This window comes from Natator depressus, chromosome 2, assembly GCF_965152275.1.
Source record: "Natator depressus isolate rNatDep1 chromosome 2, rNatDep2.hap1, whole genome shotgun sequence".
Taxonomy (NCBI): domain Eukaryota; kingdom Metazoa; phylum Chordata; order Testudines; family Cheloniidae; genus Natator; species Natator depressus.
In genome coordinates this window covers 99,669,594-99,691,073 of record NC_134235.1, presented here as the reverse complement: position 1 = coordinate 99,691,073, position 21,480 = coordinate 99,669,594, and the positions used below count along the sequence as shown (strand labels likewise).

The 21,480-nt window shown below is 41.8% G+C and overlaps 1 protein-coding gene across 2 annotated transcripts in view; it reads left to right on the top strand.

Moving 5' to 3' along the window:
- The window catches only part of MBP (myelin basic protein), a 163,517-nt gene that overhangs the window by 62,445 nt on the left and 79,592 nt on the right, over nt 1–21,480 (top strand). For both annotated transcript variants that reach the window (XM_074944736.1, XM_074944737.1), the window contains exon 3: nt 14,271–14,367. In XM_074944736.1, coding sequence (XP_074800837.1) covers nt 14,271–14,367 — 97 coding nt within the window. The remainder of the gene's footprint in view (nt 1–14,270; nt 14,368–21,480) is intronic.

The window sequence follows — 21,480 nt, the reverse complement described above, 5'->3', positions numbered from 1 at the left end:
CGAGCGCTCTTGGGCTCTACAATACTTTTCTTGCTATGCTGTTTGTGTAGGGTAAGGAGAGCAGGAATTGGCTAGGTCATGTAAGGGCCTGACCAAATCCAGGCCGTGTGCTTGTCCATATTACATTTTGTTATGACAGTTTTGTTTGCCTTTGGTGCCTGAATCCTTAGACTTCTAATGAATTCACTGGATTAAGTCCAAAGACTGTACGCTCTCTGAGTCAGGGAGTCTATTTGTATTGTTTAAAAAGTGCTTGTAAATAGGTAGGGTTTACAAACAAAGAATAGTTATGTTAAGGAACCCCAACATTAAAAGAATATTAATGACGAAAAGTCAAGCACTTAAAAGTTAGGAAATGGCAGAAATACGGTTGCCAGTGCGACATCAGTTCAGCCCCCTCATATGTATGCTCTATGATAATTTTTAACTACATGGTCCCATGCTATTTTTTCCACATGTCCCGTGCTTCATTCAGTGACTAACTTGTCAAGTCAATATTTCTGTCACATTCAGTGCATGACCCCAGACACATTTAATACACGCTATTCAAATTCTGCTCTGAGTACATAATTACTGATTCCTTCATGGGTATTTCTAATGGTCCTTTGGGCATATTATGTGAGTGCTTCGTAAGCATTAATTAAGTTATCTTCACTACACCCCTCCGAGATACAGGATGGTAGTATGCAGGTGGAGAATTGAGGCATGGTGATTAGAGCAAAAATTGTCTTGAGCCCTCTAGACTGATTTTTTTCAGCATACTTTTGGCATTTTATATGTTTGAAGTACAGCTCCAGTTGATTTCAGTTGCATTTGTGAGTGCTCAGCACTTCTGCAAATTTAGCCCCAAGTATCTCATATTGGGCATCCAAAAAATGAGGAACACAGTAGAAAAATGTGAAAAGTTTTGTTTAAATTCCTTGCCCAACATTACACAGGAAATCTGTAGCACAGGCAGGGATAGAATCCAGTTCTCCAGGACAGGAGACCATCTTTCTCTTCCTATAATTCCCTACTTCTTTCATTGCACACCTTCTAACTTTTGCAACAAATGGAGCAGAGGTCCCACAGACTAAAGCCTCATTCCTTACACAGTCCTGATCCATTTGAGCTCTGTCCATCCAGCGCACTGAACGCTCCAGAGGTCCTAGGGAGGGGAAAAAAAGTATATGATCATAATGCATATGCACCAGGAGATAGCATTATGGTTGCACAGATAAACTTAATTCTTGCATTTGCTAACTTCAAGTGCTTGACTTTGCAACCTTAATCATGTTCTTCTAATTAATTGTGTGTGTGTGTGTGTGTGTGTGTGTGTGTGTGTGTGCGCGTGCGCAATTTCCTAATTAAAAAAACAAAATCAAACAACCCCAAATGAAGAAAACAGAAATTCCATCATGGGGAACCATATTAATCCACAGATAGGGACATCAGCAGGACGTAGACCTTTAGATGTACAGCATGGATCTCTATCGCTTGAGGTAATGTAGGAATAGTATTAGTAATAGGTTGTTATCCTGAATGTGAAAGAGGCTGGAAAAGGGGATGGGACATTTTGTCAGTGTGTTGCAGAGAGATTTGCTGACAGCAGAGGCATGGTGAGATGGAGGAATCCTGGGTTCAATTCTAGGTTATGTAAGGGAGTGTGCTATAGTGGTTACAGGCCCATTTACCTGTCTCTGTACTCTTCTGCTCATAACCATTCCACCCTGGCTCCTGTTCCTGTTCCTGTCCCCTTCTTCTCTTATCCACTCCTTTCCTACCTCTCTTCCCCATCAGCTCCTATCCAGCTCCTCATTCTGGCTCCTGCCTCCCTCCCTTCTGCTTCTATTCCAACTCCCTCATCTTTCCCCCTATCCATTCCTCACGCCTCTCTGGATTCCAGTGTGACTGCTGCCTCCTCCTGCAGTGGGGCCATTGACCACAAAAGACAGAATTTCCCTGCTCTCGGTTCCTGTGATGCCACAATGGCTCATAGCAGCTGGGAGCAGAAATTTACCAGGCAAGTCCTGTTCAGCCCCCGCATCCCTGGGCTAGAGCATGCTCAGCCCTGATTGAATCTTCAGAGAATTTAGCTGCCAAACTCTGACTTAAAGTCCCTACTGAGTGTGTGCAAACTGTTTGTTTTTTTTCATAGGATTAAAACTTAGACAAATTGGGGCATGGTTTTTCACAGGCGCAAGGCAAAGGGCACATCCCTCACACCAGGGTGGGGACTCTACCAAATTTCAAGACCCCACCTCCAAGTATGGAGGCACTAGAGCTTCTCAGTGAAATGGTGGTAAGAATTTGTGAACATGGGCAAAATGATGTATTTTTTCTTTAATCTTGTTCTCGGAAACAGCTGAACTGCTTTTAGCTGAAGCTTTTTTATATTTTTTTTAAATCACTTGGCATGGAAAACTTCAGCCAATATGGCTAAAGTTTGCAAAGTTCTAACCACTTTGAACAGGGTCTTATAATGGGGCGTGTCAAGCAATTTTTACTACATATGCAGCAACCCCTCGCTCCCTTGTGCCACAGAGCTGCTATATTATCCCTCACCTTTCCCATGAAAAGATGGGCAATAATGTGCAGAGCCCTGGCTTTTCCCAAACCAAATGCATCAGCTAGTACAGCCACATGGGAGAAGAATGCTTCAGGAGTATAGGTCTGCCCCTGTGGTAGTAGTGGTATGCAGAACAGCTCTCTCCCACTTTCTCAGAGCTCATGGCAAAACCACAGCTGAGCCCATAGAGTGTAAGCTTTATAGACCCTGTCTATACTCGGCACTGTGTAAACTAAATAATTTTCCAAGGCTCTGTGAAGCCATGGCTTATACGTAACTGGTTAATTTTAAATCTTAAGAATATATATTTTTTTTCCTTTCCAAAAGTCTGATCAGAAGCTCATTGTTGTTAATAGAATGACTCCCACTCATCTGAGGAGCCTTAGATGATGTCCTAAAACTTTTAGTACCAAACTGCAGTTAAAGTACATTCTGGGTGTTTTCCCATATTCTAATAACTTGTTTTATTTAAACATTAGTGATAACAAACTGTGTTGCTCATATGTTTTGGTCCAGAGTCCTGACATTTGCCTAAAAAATGTTATGGACTGCTCCTGCTGTGGGGGAAAGTCTGAGAGACCTGGCACCTTTTCTGATCACATGACTATTGGTGACACTAACGTACTGTTACCTAAGGACTGTGGTCCTGCAACTGTGCGGGAGACAGCCTCTGAGACCAGGCTGCCATGAGTTTGAGATCAAAATCTGGCTCTTATAGTTTAAACCTCCCTTTGCTCAGATTTCCTGACTACTGTGGTAGAATATCAACTGAAGTTGTTTCAGAACACAATGTTGAGGATTTGCTAGACAAAATATCTCTTTTTTTAAAATTGCTTTTTGTGTAATCTCCAGTTGAATGTGGTGGTGGGATTTAAAATGTGAAAGGTGGACTGGTCTCTTAGAAATTGATAAGATGCTGCTGTTAAAATAAAAGATTCAGCAACCTGCTGTCAGTGTAAGTTAGTATATGTAGCTGTTGCTGCTGCCTAATCTTATGATTAAAGCTTTTGGGACCAGGGTTACTATCATACTTTGAATCCTTTTTTGTGTGCATAGGTAGTAATGCCAGAGGACAGTGGCTGAATTTGTGTTTGTTTACCCACTGTGTGGAGTCCTTTTGAAGCAGAGAGAGACCTTTTAGGCTGCAAAAGAATCAAAAATATGTTTTCCAAGACCAATTGTTTGCAGTTCTCTTTTCTCTTCCTTCCGTACCCCTTTGAATTACAGAACAAAAAAGCATGCCTTTTTATTTTACAGTTGTATTATTCCCTTGGAATATACTCAGAACTACATTTGAGTATCTAAGGTTCATATTATCTGATGCAACTCCATTGATTTGGAGAGAGAAGAGAAGCAGAGCTACTGGCCTTCAATGGAATTTAAAAAAATTGTGTGTGTATTATTTGTTTTGGGTCCTCCTGCTATATGTGTCTCCTTTAGAAAGAATTGATCACGCTAATAATGTTAAAAATCACTTTTTGACCAATCCTATTTTGGTCATATAAAAAGCAAGGAAATCAATAGCTGGTACTTATCAAACCTGCTGAATTTATAAATAAATGGCAAGAGTTTCAAAAGTGACTTGTGATTATGGGTGCTTCTATTTTGGGGTGCCCCAAGTTGTGACATTAGAAAACTATCTGATTTTCACAAATACTGTGCACCCAATGTCTGAAAATCAGGCCTCTTCTTAGGGTGTCTTGAGTGCCTAAACACTGAGATGTCACCCAAAATCACTAGTCACTTTTGAAAATCTTAAACCTTCGCTTTTGATTGTGGAGTGTGCAGTTTTCAGTATTTTCCTCACTTGCCTATTTAAGGAAAAACAATTCAACTCATTTATCTAAAACTGTATCCATATTAATATGAAATATGTGAGCCAAATTCTCAGTTGGTGTAAATCAGTATATAAATACTAGGGGGAAAACCTCTCTATTATAGCCAATGGAGATATTTCAGGCACTGTCCATTGTTGGAAAATGTGGAACAGAATATCATTCTTACCAATTGACATATTCCAACATAGGATATGAAAGGAAAGTAACTGTGCATTATTGTCAGCTTTTATTAATTAAAGGTAAAATGTTTGCAAAATCCTATATTTACATATTTATTTACAGTATGATTTGGATGAATTTTGATAGCGTAGAGTTCATTCCTTACTTAGGCAAAATTTTTCAGTGAAATCATGTGGATTTTTGCCTAAGTGAGGGAATCCATAGTTGAGCATTTTTCCTATGACATTACTGTAACTTGTTAGAACACTGTGGGAGGGGTTGGATCAAATAGAAATATCAAGTTAAAATAAAACATGCATCAGATGTTTGTATTTGCTACACGCCTAATGTTCTTCATGGCTCTCTCTGGCATAGATATTTATTGTCTCAGGGCTTGTATAGGTTAGGAGTCAAACTTTTGTGGATAATTACATTTTATATAATATACATTTTATATATATAGTCCTATCGGTGCGAGAAAACCTTTCTTGCCACATATTTATATTTTTGGGATCTCTGAAAGAATTTTCAAGGTGTTTTGTTCCGTGACTGTGAAAATTGATTGAACCAGTAAAAGCAAAGTGATGACCCATGGCATCCTGTTAGCTCACCTATTTATGTTTCAGTGTCACAGCACGTGAGATATTTTAGTCTACATTGTCCTCACACTGTGTGTGCTGCAGTTCTTAGGCACAAAAGAGAAATGGGAGCAGCTGTAAGTAGCTGTAATTTCGTAGCTATTATTGATTTGTCTTTTTGTTCTTCAACTTTTTGTTCTTGGGATTTTATATTTCAATTTCCGATGTCTTTTTACAAAGCCAGATCCCATTAGTCATTTTTGGACAATTTAGGCCTGAATTTTTAATGTATGGCAAACGTTAGCTCAAATAACAATTCACTTTGCTATTTTCCCCTCTTTTAATAATCCTAATGTTGAAGCTTTATCTGTTTAACTATTGCCACACACACACACACACACACACACACACACACACACACACACACACACACACACACACACACACACACACACACACACACACACTTTTAGCCTGTTCTTTTTGGATAAGGCTATTGAGAAGTTTGTGGAGTGACAATCTGGATAAATTAGGGTCCTCAGATTTCCTTGACTGCTCTCAATCCTACTTGATATTATATTTTGATTGCACTGGTCTCAGTGGTTGATGATCTCCTAGTGAAGAATAAGTGTCAGAGTCTGAATGGACATATTAGATTTAATCAGCAGCCTGCAATATACCATTGATTTGACTCTGATCCTGGCTGGAGGAAAGAGAATTGCTCTTGGTATTTGTTATTACCGTCCTTTGTAAATGCACTTTGGAATTTGTTGGAATTCATTGCAAATATTTAATAATTTTTGACAATAGCCATTTTCAAAATAAAAAGTTGCTTATAAAAATAAAGAATGTTCATTTACATTTAATGCATGGTGGGGTGTGAACATGGTGGGGGGCAAGGCAAGGATTCTTTTGTTGTGTGGGGGAACAAGGAGTTTAAAAAAAAATTGCTGGTGTGTGAAACTAGGAAAATATTTAACCTAAATTAAGCCTGGCTTTTATTTTGTGTACAGGTTCATTGAAGCTAGTTCTGCTGGAATAGATGCTTCTTTCTTTACAACTGTTTCATAATAGGGGATCATCTGAATAGTTTTCAAAGAGAGAACTCTTTCTTACAATTGAATCTAAATAAAGTATATTCAAGGGTTTTGGTCACTACCATCTATCATGACCTGGGGCACTGGCTTGTGTGTTAGGGTCTTTGTAAAATTCTGGAATGAAATTTGGACTTGTTCAGATAGGGCATAACAAATATCAATTCTGTCTCAGCAATCTATGCGATTTTGCTCTTTTGTCACAGTGGAATGGAGCATGGGCACCAAGACTTTGTGTGATTGTGCATAAGTGAAGATTAAGATCCTGATTCAGGAACCCTAAGCATGTGCTTAAGTCCATCTCTGTTCAGAAAAGCACTTTAACCACATCTCAAATTTAATTCATGGAACTTAAGTATGTGCTTAAAGTTAAGCAAATATTTAAGCACCCTTCCTGAAGAGGAATGCTTTTGTGAATCAGGGCCTAAATGTTTTACCTTCTTTAAATCTCATCCTAAATGGGGGAGAGGGCTATAGGTCTTATAGTGCAATCATACAAAATAAGCATATTTTGCCCCCAAAATTGCATTTTGAATCCAACCTGAAGGTCACGGTTCACTTCAGTAGAGTTACAGTAGAGATGACTTACATAATGTGCCTTTATTTTAAAAATCTACTACAAACATTTTGTGGCTGTGGATGAAGGAATCCCTCTAGGCACAGCTCAGGCAATGTGAGGGAATATGTTTTCGCAGTTCTATTCATTAGAGCAGAAGGAGATGGTCGGGGGCATGTTAGGACACCAGAGTGGGTAATTAAAACAGCTGGCTAAACTAGATTTTAAATTCCTTCTCTGTAATGGAAAAATGCTTTTAGAGCATCTGGTCCACACTGGACCATTCTGTTTCTATACAAAGCTGCAAATTTCAGTTATGCCAGTAATCAAGTTCTTTACTAAATATTCTTAAATATTTTTTTTAAATATTATGTAAAATTTTATTTCCATGTTTGTGGAAGAAGTCCTGTCATGCAGGTGTACTTAATGGTTTCTGCTCTGCCTTGTGCTAGACGTGCGTTCTTGTCCGTGTCCCCGTCTAGGGCCTTATAGAGCTGATGTCTGTCGATATCAACTGTTCATAGAACAGGTTCAGCACAAATAACAATGCAATCTCTCTTAGATTTTCCCCAACCTGGAAACCTGAGGGTCCCTTGTCACATTCTGGAGTGTAGCTGAGACCAGTGAGAGGTTGTCACCACTTGTATTATAACCCTGAATGCTGCAAAATGCTTCTGCTACTTGTGGCTCCCTGCCTGGGACATACACACAACTAGCAGCCACCATGTACTCTGTGTTCGGTATGCTGTACAGCTCTGATTCAGCCAGTTTGAATCCAACAACCTGCCATCGGTTATCATACTTATCACATTTTTTGTCTTTACCAGACATGGTTCATATTAGAAGGTGACCCCAACAGCCCCACTACTGAACTGCCCCAGACATGTGTAGTCTTGTTGGGGCCGCCAACTCTGACTTTTTCCACTGAATGCATCTGATGAAGTGAGCTGTAGCTCACAAAAGCTTATGCTCAAATAAATTGGTTAGTCTCTAAGGTGCCACAAGTACTCCTTTTCTTTTTGCGAATACAGACTAACACGGTTGCTACTCTAAACTCTGACTGAAGCTATTCCAGGAGATTTTTTCCCCCCCAATATGACATAATGTGATTTTCTTAAAATATCCTATTAAAATCTCCCGGATTGCTTTCAATAGTCACCAGGAGATCAATGCCAATTCCGGGAGACTCCCGGCCAATCCTGGAGGGCTGGCAACCATAAGTCTGTTAGCCGATGGCCAGGGATGTTTGGTGAGGTGCCAGCTATGCCCGTTTATACCATCCGTGACTTTAACCGCTAGGACGCACTGTCCCTTCGCGGCGGGCAGCCCGGGCTAGGCTGACGGATGCCCCAAGGTCCTAACCACCCGTGACTTTAACTGCTAGAGCTCAGAGCTCCTTCGCAGCGGGCAGTCAACACTGACTGACAGGTGCCCCAATGGCAGCACTAAGAGCCTCTCCACACCCGTGACTTTAACTGCTAGAGCTCAGAGCTCCTTCGCAGCGGGCAGTCAGGATTGACTGACAGGTGCCCCAAGAGTTTGCCCCGTGGAGGCGGCACAACTCAACGCTAGGCTCTTAGTACTCTCACCTAATGGCCAGGCTTTATAGCCAAAACGGCTGAGGTTCTTTAATTGTGTTGGCTGCTTCACAGTAAACCAGAGAAACAAGTCAGGCTTATGCATAAATGGTTACCAAAATTTATTAAACTAGATTCTAATCATGTGGTTACAAAATTGCTAGTGCCTACTTATTTAAGTGTAGAGATGTTACACACACAAACAAGTTACAAAACTGAAGCTACAATCCCAAAGAAAGAAAACCAAGTATAGAGCTCTATTTCAAAATATGTGTACACTAAAGATAGGAGATCAGGTGTGGGTGCTTCTTACCCTCCTTGCATCTCTTGATTCCAGCGGTGCCAAGCCAGGATCGGTCACTCAATTCCGCGGAAAGACGAATAAGGGACAAGGCTCAGGGACCCTCTTAGCTGCAGAAGCCTTGGGAGGCTGTCACTTATCTGACCAGCAGATAGATAGTGAAAAGCACTCAAAAATCATGGTGCTGTAGGTCCCCTACTTATACCTCTGTACTACTTTATTCTCTTTCTCCTTTCTATGCTAAATTGGGGCTGGTCTGTCGGGGTGACGCCAGCTCTCACAAGAGTAGTTCACACTTGCAAGGGAGAAACAATAAGTTTCGACTACTGGACATTTCTTTTATCAGGGTAAATATTTTCCCACCTAGGATGTTGGTGTGTGTGCATCATGCTGTTTTAGTAGGGGCTAAGAGCCATGTCTGTCACAGCGCCTCTGCCTGCTGTGAGCCCAATTGTTGTATATGTTCCCAGAGGCACATTGTAGCAGCACACCTGTGCTTCTCTCAGCTTCAAAGGCTGTGCTGGAATTCATGTTAAGTGCCCTGTGGTTTTTGGCTCCCGTGTGTTTCCAGCAATGCTGGTCTGAGGGGGGGGGGGCTGGCTGTCTGGCTACATAGTCTTGTCCTTCTCCTGAAGCATTCAGAGAGATAATAAGATCTGTTTGCTCCTTGAAGGAGACAAAACCCACCAGCTTGCCACATTAACTGGGATTGACATTCACTTTAGTACAAACAGAGCACTGTTGGTTTAGATTAATCGTAAAACAAGTTTATTAACAGAAGATAACATTTTAAGTGAGTTAGAGTATAAGAGATAACGTTAGAAATAGTTACAAGCAAATAAAAGTGAAAACACATCTAAGTCTAGAACTAAAGCTTGCTAAATTAAATTTAAGGTTTTGTATGTAAATTGAAGTAAACAAACATTCCTTTGTTTTAGAATAGACCTGTTTAACAACTTTTGCTGAGCCAAGACTCTCTGATTTTCAACAAGTAACATCATACAGTGGGAATTCATAACCTTTACATATGATGTTCCTGCATATATTTACCATGGTAGTATTGACTTGTGAGTTATTAGTTTTCAAGTGATACCTCATATGACATTCCAGGGTGCAGTCCACCCCATTGAGGGCTGTGTCACCCCTGCCCTGCGATCTTGGGTGCCTCATGATGCTTTGCTGTTGTAGCATCCAACTTGGGCTACTCACAAGCAGCCTGCCAGCATGCAGATCACATCCTGAGTGACTGTGTTTAACTACAGCCCTGGTCCAACAGCTCTGACCCCAGTGGCCTGTTCAGCATACACCAGTCACACTCTGGCTTCCAGTAATGTTGGTTCTTCGAGTGCTTGCTCATCTCGATTCGAAGTAGGTGTGTGCGAGCCACGTGTACATTTATTGGAAGGTTTTTCCCTTAGCGATATCAGTCTGTTCGGCTATGGAGCCCCCTGGAGTCGCGGCTTTATAGCGGTGTATATAGGCCCCTGCCGACCCGCTACCTCTTCAGTTCCTTCTTACCACCTGGGAGGGTTGTTGGAGCTGCTCTCTTTTCTTTTTACGGCAAGCGATCCCCTACTTTTTCAGGTACTTTTTCTCTTTGTACCTGTAAATAGTTTACTTGAAATACTAACACTAAGTTGTTTGTAGAGTTAGATAAGTTTCTGTTGGGGTTTCACCCACTGCGTTCTCCCCTCCCAGGGACTGGGGCATGCCTCAGTCTCACGGTTCAAACCATGCGGGTCCTGCCAGAAGCCTATGCCCAGGGCAGCAGCATATTAACGCCTAGGCCGACAAATTTGCCCCCATTCACCGCCCCCTCCCTGCCCCTATTGGTCCCCTTCCCCAAATCCCTGCCCTGGCCCCGCCTCCTCTTCTGAGCGTGCCACGTTCCCCCCTCTTTCCCCCCTCCTTTGCGAAGCTGTTTCGCGCACAAGCACTGGCAGGAAACGGGGAGAAGCAGGACCCGGCGGCGCGCTCAGGGGAGGAGGCGGAGGTGGAGTTGGAGTGGAGGTGAGTTGGGGCAGGGGTGGGGGGCGGCAATTATTTCAGGGCCTAGGGGCGGCAAAATCTTTAATCTGCCACTGGCCCAGGGGCAACCCGCACGACTCTTTCTTAAAGTGGTGGGCCTCCCCAGCTGGCACAGCTTGTGTCGGACCCCAAGCCCGGCACTTTGATTCAGAGTGCACTGGCCTCTATGAGAGAGACCGTGGCGCCGAAAAAGGACTCTGGGTGCAGAAATCCTCTGCACTGCCACTCTCCAGCACTGAAGACCTCCACTACGGCTAACCGGCAGCGCTCGCACTTTCCAGTGCCACGCAAGAACCAGAAGAGAGCTGAGAGGGGGTGTTCTCCCACAATTAGAGCAGGAGAGTGAAAACAGGTGAGAAGAGAGAGAGAACCACCTGGGATGTTTATGCCCATCAATTTTATAGTTCACTCACCCTTTGAAATGCATTTTCCTGCGAGTGACCCCAAGAGAAAGTTCTTTCAAGCTGAGAGCAAGAAGGGAGGAGGCTTCAGGCTGTTTTTCACCTATGTATGCTGCAGTGCAGATTTTCTTTGTTCTTTCTTTCTCCTCTTGCTGTCTGAGGATTCTGTTTACAGCTTAGGTGCACACACATCCCATTAAGACATGCTTGACTAGTTCTTCCTACATGGGGCTGCATGGGTTCAAACATGTGCCACCAGCATCATTCAGAGAGAATTCATAACTTTACGTATAATGTTGCTGCATGCATTCCACCACAATGATATTAACTGGTACATTATTAGTTTTCAAATGATATCTCCCAAAGCATATTTTGTGCAAGATTATTACAGTAGAACGTAAGGTGAGAGTACAGGATGCTTTGAATCACACCCATGCATAGTCAGTCCTTGACATATCTGAGACTGTCAAGAGATGCAAATTGGAATATGGGAATCAGTCTACTAGGAATTTAGATACATTCCATCAGCTTGTTTCATATTAGCCACTGAGAAGCCGTCAGATTATACTTCATTACTACTGACCTGTGCCAAAGCTGGTGTCCTCAAAGTGAAGTATCCTGTGTCTAATTAATTACTAATCCTGTGAATCATCCAGTTCTTTATATTAAATAGCATTCTCAGTGATCAGCTATTTGAGTAGTTTAATACTGTCTACTCTTAAAAATTAGGGTAAAAGCCTTTTGATGTTTCTTTCTCTCGTCTCTTTTTAGCTCTTAATAAACCCTTTCCAGAAATACTTAATACTGCATTAGTCATTTTGGGCCCTTTTCCAAATATTTGATTATGCATGCCAGACTTCCTATCTGCATGCATCTGTTTTGAGTACCTGACTGGTATATACAATGCCAGTACACAATGCTATAAGCTGGATGTTTGTGATTGTCATTATTATTACTTAGCAGTCAGTGAGGCACATAGTAATGAGGTTGGCATGGGAAATGAATGCACAGCATGCTCCCATTACAGAACTGTCAGTTTTAAAAGCTGTTAAACTAATCTTAAGGTGAAAACTTTAAGTTCACACATAAAATGAACAAGTTTTGCTAAATTTCCTAAATACATATAGAATTTCTTCTTGCTGTTTTGAGATCTCTTGTTAAACCTGATAAAACTGGTTATCAATGAAAAATGAGCTGTATTTGGCCAGTCTCACTTCTTATTAACAGTTTGTATTTCAGTAGCATCCAGAGGCCTCCATGTTGATGAGGGCCCCATTGTATTTGCTTCTGTAGAAGCACGGAAGAAAACCTGGGGAAATTCTGGTATTATTCTAGTTAATGTGAGTTTTGCCGTTGACTGATTTCACTGGGGTCAGGATTTCTCACATGATTTAAGCCCTAAAGAGTTTACAGTCTAAATGGACAAGAAAAACAAATAGGGTATGTCTACACTGCATACTAACCCAGGCTCCCCTTCTCTCCATATATAAATCAGGCAGACTCAGGTCAGCAGGCACTCAGGGTCTGGATCCTGTGTCCCTGCTAACTGGGTGGATCAGAGCCTGTGTCCCACTGTGACTTGTGTCCAAGCCCTGTCATTTTGTGGTGCTTCTGCAACTCAAGTTGCAGACCCAAGTCAGAAGGTCTGTGTAGTGAGGTGTGGATACATTAGCACGTCTGTGAGACCTGGGCCCTGCGTTTGTTAGCCCAGTTTACAATGTAGTGTGGACACTCAAGCATTGGCTTGGAAACACTGAGGGTATGGACATCCATGGCTGGCCCGTACCAGCTGACTTGTGCTATGGGGCTCAGGCTAAGAGCCTGTTTAATGGTGGTGTAGACATTCGGACTCGGGCTCTAGCATGAGCTCTGGGACCCTCCCACCTCACAAGGTCCTAGAGCCCGGGCCCCAGCTGGAGCCCGAACGTATGCACAACAGTTAAACAGCCTGAGCCCTGAGAGCCTGAGTCAGTTGGATCGGGGCAGCCGCAGGTTTTTTAACTGCGGTGTAGACATACCCTTCATCCACAAGCTTGGGCTCTGCGGACCCAGGTTTATGGTGCTGTGTAGATATACACCTAGTAATGGACAAAATCTATGCAGAATGTCAAAGGTCCATATATTCCTAGTTACTGTGTGTGGTGGTTTCTCCCCAAACCATCCCCTTATCCCTCATGTTCTCCCCTCTGTCCAGGTGTCTCAGTGCCTGGCTCAGCAGCCTTCTTCCATTCGGACCACACCCAGAAATGGACTCGGGCTCTGTATATGTGAAGGGGGTGTAGCGGGGAAGAAGCAGCCAATAAGTAGGTGCCTATTGAGTGACTGACTGCAAGGGTCTGGTAGTGTTACCAGAAGTCTCCTTGTGTGCTTGCAAGCATGGGCTCTTTGTGGAGCACAGGGAGTGTGCATTTTCCCCAAATCCAGCCCCCTTGTGTGGTGCAGAACTGTACTGGTTCCATCATTGAAGACTCACTGTCACAGTGGTGGGGATGAAAGGCATGTGACGTCACATATTACAATTGTATAAATACTATTATCAATATTGCTGTTTATTTGTATTACAATGTTACGTAGAGGCGCTAAACAGACTGAGGTCCTATGGTGCTAGGTCCTGCCCGGACTTAAAGGAAGATAGAGTACCTGTCTCAAAGAGCGTGTAATTTTAGTTTGACAGTATACAACATTGAATTACAGACATAGCAAAGGGGGGGTGAAGACAAGTAATGCAAGCATGTTGCTGACAGTAACCATAACTAAGTAAAATGGCTTCCAATGAAGGGAGTGGGAGAAAAAAAATTCTTTATAAAATAATCCCTAGTGAAAATGCAGAGCAGATGCATCCATTTGGGTTTACCACCACATAATGAGAAAGTGACAGAAAGAAGGGGAGCTTCCAGTGAGCTATTAGATTGCCCCAAACTCATGAAAATAGTAAAATTCTGTTTTTTCTGTGGTTTATTTTCTATACATCTGTATATATGCATGCATGTGCATGAAATTATAAAAGCACTGTTTCATCATTTACATAAGAACATATCCATTTCATAAAAAAACATATTTAAGAGAAATATTTGTTTCAGAGGGTTTTGGGTTTTCTGTTTTGGTTGTTTTTTTCTGATGAATAATGTCAATAATATTCCTTGCAGTTGCTACCTCAAATGGTATATCTAAAGAAGTATTTGTGTTACAGGAGACAAAAGTGGAGGAAGTGGAGGAAACTGAAAATAAAGGAAGCCCCGAAGCAGCCAGACTACCCAAACAATCCTCAGAAGATAATGAAGTGTTTGGTATGTATCCGAAGAACTGGAAAATAAAACTTGCACTGTAGTATAGTTTACATAGTAATAGTGCACTACTGTTGGTTTAAAGAAATCACTCATTTTCTCATAGCTTTTGCTGAGATAGTATTAGAGCATGCTTACAGATCTTTCTTATAATAAATATTTTCTACTGCTTTAAGACTCTGATTTGGGAAAGAAACAATGGTTTTGTGACAGTGTGACAGATCCTTAAAGCCAGTGATGATGATAGCGTGGAGAATGATGTCAAAGGTTTTTGGCCAATGGATCTGTGGGCAGCACTGCTTTCTAGAGCAGGAACTTTAGGAATCTGGGAAAATTAAGGCAGCCTTACTACTCCAGTTTTAAGAATTTTGGACAGTTCTTGAATTCATTATTCCCAGGGTGCAAAAGGAGTAGAAACTGAGTAATTAACTGTTTCTTTTACTAAATGTGGAAACGATGCATTTGATAATTTAAACCTGCAGTGGATAAAATTAATTTTCAGAGTCAATTCTTTAGTTCACTGTAAAGTCCTCTGAAGACCGGCACATCTGTTTTCAGGGTGTATTACTGCTATTGATGCTCCCAGCTTTCCTCTTCTATGCCATCTATGGTTTCGGGACTTCCCTAGAGAGTTTCATATAGGGGGAAAAAAATGCAAGGAGGGGTTAATATATGAAAATAAATTCTGTCTCAGTGTATGTTTGGTTCTCTCTATACTTGTTTATTGACGGAACAGATGCAAAATTAATCCTGTGTTCCTATCATCTTAGTTTAAGAATCCCATATAGCCCTTGTAATGCTTGTGCAGTCCTATGGTGTGCATGTCTGTCTTATGTTTAAGTTAATTTTGTTACACACTATCAAGCCATTCTGTTGGGGGCTGGAACTTAGTGCTGATGAGTCAGTCATTGCTGGCTTACTAGGGATATGAGAGTAGTGCTGAGTGTATTCTAGTGGATCCAAGTGCTCTTGGAGAGAACTCCTTGGAATAGGTCAGTACATGAGATGCCTGGAAAATGTAGCTAATAAAATTAGCCACACCTGTAGCCGGGGGAAGAGATTTCTGAGCAAAGCCTCGAGTGTATTCAACATAAATCAGTGAGCTAAAAAGAGCTTGCCACACCCTTTAGTTTAAATAAACTTTTTTGTATTTATTCAGGTGTCAGCTGTTTGTTTTTTGTTCCCCCCTTTTCCCCACCCCAAGAATTAAAGTCAGCTTATTTTTTAAAGGTCAGATCAAAATTTACAAACACAGTTGTTTGCATCCTGTATTCTGGTTTTCCAAGAGCCAAAAGGGCTGCTTCTCTCATTAAGGAAGGGAAAATGAAGAAATAATTTAGAACATCCAGTGTACTTGTACTCATGCATGTTAATTCACATCACTCATTATGGGACATGTAGGAATAAGGGGCAAATACCCATAATAGACATCCTGTTGTACGATACAAAAGTCTGCAAGAGTAACTATCTTTATACCCAAAGTTGCTGTGAGGGTGTGCTAATATGTTACAACATATAACATAAATTACTGTTACATTTAATGGTGCCATATAAATTAGATATCTATGAAATATATATAAATCTTTGATTCACAATTTGTAAGCTATTATTCTTCTGTTAAACCCAAACTCTGATGGCACCCAAAATTACCAGTTTCTTTTGAAATATATATGCACATGGCCAAGATTTTTCCAAAAGAATCAGGTAATTTTGCGTACCACAACTTCTGTATGCCAAACTTTGATGTACCTTGAAGGATCCTGATTTTCAGAATTTGCTGAGCACCTGCCCTCTGGAATTGGGCCTTTTGAAGATTTCTGCAGATAGACACCTGAAAACTTGAAGCACCCAAAAACTACTAGTCACTTCTGAAAATATTAGCCATATACCTTGAGTAGAACTTCTGCTTAAAAAAATGCATTCAGTTGTATCTTTTTCTTTCTGTTCTGTTTAGATCTATATTATTGGTTGTTTGCCTTTATTTTATTGTTCGTATAAAGGCATACGTTTGAGTGACCTGCAACTCCCATTTAAATTATCCTCCCAATGGCCCCTCATTTTCTACGTGTTTCTCTTGCACTTGTGGACCTGTTATAAACAACTATAGAGAGTAAAATAGAGTCTTTGGAGACTTAGTCTTGTACAATGTTAGAAGAGTTTGTGGTGCTTACAGCTTGATTGAATTCATCTGCTCTTGGGGAAGAAGTGTGAATTAAGGGAAGCAGCGTGGTGTATAGGGGACTTAACTGGGAGCCAAGAAACCTGGGTACTCTTCTAGCTCTGCCACTGACCTTTTGTGTGGCTTTAGATAAGTCACTCGACTCTCTGCCTTCATTTCTGCTCCCACCGTTGATCTGCCTCATCTTCAAGATGGAACAGGAACGCCTCCCATTATACATTGGGGCCATAATCCAGTTGGGCTGTTCACACTGGCCAGATGAAGAAGGCAAACAATGCTGCAGCCTTTCAAAGTCTTGTTTCCCAGAAGCTTGGAATAAATTTTGGCAGACAGATTTCCTTCCTTGGAATTATATAGAAGCTTGATTCCTCTCTGCACCTTCCGAATGCAGACCAATTTCTAAAATGCATAATACGGTCCTTAGAAAATAATAGTAAAAAAGACAACATCCTAGGGTGTGTTTTCCCTGTGTCTGTCATTCTGTGTTTTTAAATATTTAGATTACAAACTCTTAACATTTCTTTTACTCCCACAACTTTAAATCTAAGCTTTATTTCTTGTCTATATGCCCTACTAATCATAGAAATGTAGGGCTGCAAGGGACCTAGAGAGGTTTTCTGGTTCAGCTCCCTGTGTGGAGGCAGGACCAAGTATATCTAGACCATCACAGTATATCACAGTCCTCTCTGTAGCAGCCCTTAACATATTTGAAGACTCTTATCAGGTCCCCCTCAGTCTTCTTTTCTTAGGATTAAACATGACTAGTTTTTGTAACCTTTTCTCATGAGTCAGGTCTTCTAAATTTTTGTTGCGTATTGGTGGCGCACTCTGAACGAAGGACTGAATTTTAGTTTTAATACGCAGTCTTGCATCTGAGTGTTTGCTTGGAGGGACCACATGGCAGCAGGAGCCCCACAGGAACTTTGACAGAATTCTTCCTCCGAGGGAGTTTGAACACCTTTGCCACCTTTTTGAAAGGGTGCAACATGTAACTCCCAGCCAGCTCTCTTCCCCCATGGCCTCAGCCTCATCCCACCATTCCTATCACCTATAGCAGTGGTCCCCAAACTGTGGGGTGTGGCCCCCTATAAGGGCATGGAGGAACGTTTTGGGAGGGTGCAGTGGGGCCCCGGCCAGCCCCCACTGGGGTCAGGGAGGGAGTGCCACCCAACCCCACTCTGTCCCCAGCTCTGCTCCAACCAGAGCCCCACTCTCCAGCTGCAGCCCCAGCCTCGGCTCCTGGCTTGGCTGTTGGCCCTGACCATGGCCCGGCTGCGGCTCTGCTCCCAGCTCTGGCCTTGGCCCTAGCTCCAGCCCTGGCCATGTCCCCTCTCCTGGCCCTGGTTCCTGACTGTGGGGAGGTGGGGCAGGGTGCAGACAGGAGGAAGGGGTGGTACAATGTGAAAAGTTTGGGGACCACTGACCTGTAAAGAAGCTAGAACAATCGCTGGCCCTAGCAAGAAACTGTAGCACTGATCCCTTATGGTTGACCCCTCCACAGGAATGAATGGGTGTGGGGCCCCTTTCACCTCCTCCCGTTTGTACACAGATGTAGAGCCTGCCACGTTCTGACTTCAGACAGGTCGTTCCAAAATCATAGGCTGGCATTCATAAATCAGCCACAAGGGAGCAGTAATTGCCTTTCCTCTGGAGAGTCCAAGTACACAATCTAATATCATTTAAAGCATTGGATTAGTGACTTGGGGTTTCTGTGTTCTAGGTTCCCCTTCTCTAAAACAATACATATATTTTGTTACACTAGACTAGACAGCATTATGTTTATCCTGGAAAGTAGAGAATGTTCTATACCCTTTATAGCATTTGACGTACAGGATTGTTATGACAGAAATGCAGTAATTTAAGTGAAGAGTTAAGAGAAACCTTTTGTGGTAGTTCAAGCATTTTTAATTTTCCATAAATATTTGATTCTCTAGAAGGTTCAGTTAGCTTGAATTTGGCTGGCCAAATACTACGTGATCTAAAGTCTTTTTGTTTCATTGATCCTTGTCAGTTGGGCTTTAGACATGGGCGGGACAGGAGACTACACTGAACTCCTTGGTTGATAATCCACTGCTGGGAATGGATAAGGTTCAGTTCTGTTCTATCTGTTGGGCATTCATATCAAAACGGTTCTATCAGCAGTCATTTGCAGAGCCCAGTGGTGCTTTACATTCCTTCCAGTCAGAAATTACTCTGAGAGTGGTTATTCTTTATTCAGGTTTCAGAGTAACAGCCGTGTTAGTCTGTATTCGCAAAAAGAATAGGAGTACTTGTGGCACCTTAGAGACTAACCAATTTATTTGAGCATAAGCTTTCGTGAGCTACAGTGAAGTGAAGTGAGCTGTAGCTCACGAAAGCTTATGCTCAAATAAATTGGTTAGTCTCTAAGGTGCCACAAGTACTCCTATTCTTTATTCACTTATCTTATGGTAGTGCTGAAATGCCTCCATCAGCATTGAGGCCCTGTCGTGCTGAGCACTGATCTCCATAAATAGAGATAGATGTGGTCCGTGTTGCAGAGGGCTTACCTTACAGGTAGGGTGACTGCTGCAGTACTCCAACATCTATTGTGGATGTTGCAGGTATATATATTGGGGCCCCAGAGCTGCAGCAGGCTTTTGTTGAACAGTGAGTCAACCACAATAGGGAAACTTTCAAAAATGTCCATAATTTAATGAACATATGTGTCTCAGGCAAGTTATGGAGTCTACCTGAAATGTTGACTTAAATACTCTTTTATGGTGATCTGCAGAGTTTCATCTTCTCATGCAACTACTTAACATGTTGTATAAAGCCAGACTGACAGCTATTTGGAGGTGTACTACCCTGAGTACACCTATTCTGTTGCACTCTCTATCTCTTTTTATATTCAACCTAGATAATGTGGTCTCTTTGTACTTGAGCCAGCCAATAGGAAAGCTATCTTGAAATGAAAGTTCAGTACACATAAGATGTGGGGTAATGGCAAACATATGGAAAAACTGACCAGGAAGTGACTGCTTGTTTAAGTTCTAATGACTGAGTAGCTTCAGGGTCTTATTCAGTCCATAATCTTTAGAATTCCTGGGTGAAAACAGTGGCCCAAAATGCCTTTAATCATTTGCTGGCCAGGTTGCTGTGGACTTTGCTCTCCAATATGACTCTCTGTCACCTCTAGGCTAGACTGAAATGCATTGTACTGGTGGGTTTTCCCTTGGCCTCAGCTTGCAAAGAATTAGAATTGAGCGAAAACCAGAATTTCTATCTTGGGGAAAATTCTGATATTTTGACATTTGTTTTCAGTGTAGGATGAAAAGTCAAAATTTTGACATTTTTGTCAAACAAAAAGTTTAAGAAAAAAATCATTTTGGAAATGTCAAAACAAAACATTATTATGTTCCTGAATCAAAACATTTCACTTGGGTTTGTTGCAAAAAATCAATGTTTTTTTTTCCTAGTCAGTTCAGAATTAAACTGTATCTGCCTAAAGTGCCATGGTGTCTCATTGGAGTTTTAGTTCAGGAGGTGCATTCCCCTAATCTTTCCTAAGGGCCAGGCTCCCTGGCTGGACTGTATCTCCCAGGGTCCACTGTGATCATGTGACTCCCCTGTTGCCATATGGCTCTGTCAGAAATATTTCAGGGTCAAGCCTAACTGCAACAAAACATTTCATTTTGATCCTCGTGGAAAACTGAAAAATTATGGCTCAATTTGAAATTTCACCAGGGAAAATTTGAATTTTATGGAAGCTACATGTGCCATTAAAAAAAAAAAATCATTTTGACAGAAAATTCCCAGTCAACTCTACAAAAAAACATGGTTGCCCACCTATAAAGTGGGGCAGCCTGATAATGTAAGCATGTAACACCCATTCTCCCTGGCGTGTGCTACCTTTCTGTTTATTTCTGAGTACAGTTTAAGGTATTTATATGTAAAACCCTACATGTCTTGAGAACCTGCTCTCTGTACAATGCTTCTCCTTCGACCATGAGGCAATTACATTTGGCTGGAATGTTCTTATTGCCTATAAAATCATGACTGATGTGGAGAAAGTAAATAAGGAAGTGTTATTTACTCCTTCTCATGACACAAGAACTAGGGTCACCAAATGAAATTAATAGACAGCTGGTTTAAAACAAACAAAAGGAAGTATTTTTTTCACATAATGCACTGTCAACCTGTGGAACTCCTTGCCAGAGGATGTTGTGAAGGCCAAGACTATAACAGGGTTAAAAAAAGAACTAGATAAATTCATGGAGGATAGGTCCATCAATGGCTATTAGCTATGATGGCAGGGATGGTGTCCCTAGCCTCTGTTTGCCAGAAGCTGGGAATGGGCGACAAGAAATGGATCACTTGATGATTACCTGTTCTGTTCATTCCTTCTGGGGCACCTGACACTGGCCACTGTTGGAAGACAGGATACTGAGCTAGAGGGACCTTTGGTCTGACCCAGTGTGGCCATTCTTATGTGCCCATCTCTGAAACACAGTCCTGCTTGAGCTTCACCAAAGCCCAAGTTGAGCAGCTTTCTGGGTACAATACATAAAAATATAAGAATGGTCATATTGGGTCAGACCAACAGTCCATCTAGCCCAGTATCCTGTGTTCCATCAGTGGCCACTGTCGAATGCTTCAGAGGGAATGAACAGAACAGGGTAATTATCGAGAGATCCATCCTCTGTCATCCAGTCCCGGTTTCTGGCAGTCAGAGACCTAGGGACACCCAGAGCATGGGGTTGCATCCCTGACCATCTTGGCTAATAGCCATTGATAGACATATCCTCTATGAACTTATTTTAATTTTTTTCTGAATCCAGTTATAATTGGGCCTTCACAACTTTCTCGCAAGGTTACAGGTGTGAAGAAGTACTTCCTTATGTTTGTTTTAAACCTGCTATTAGTTTAATCAGGTGACCCCTAGTTCTTGTGTTATGTGAAAGGGTAAATAGCACTTC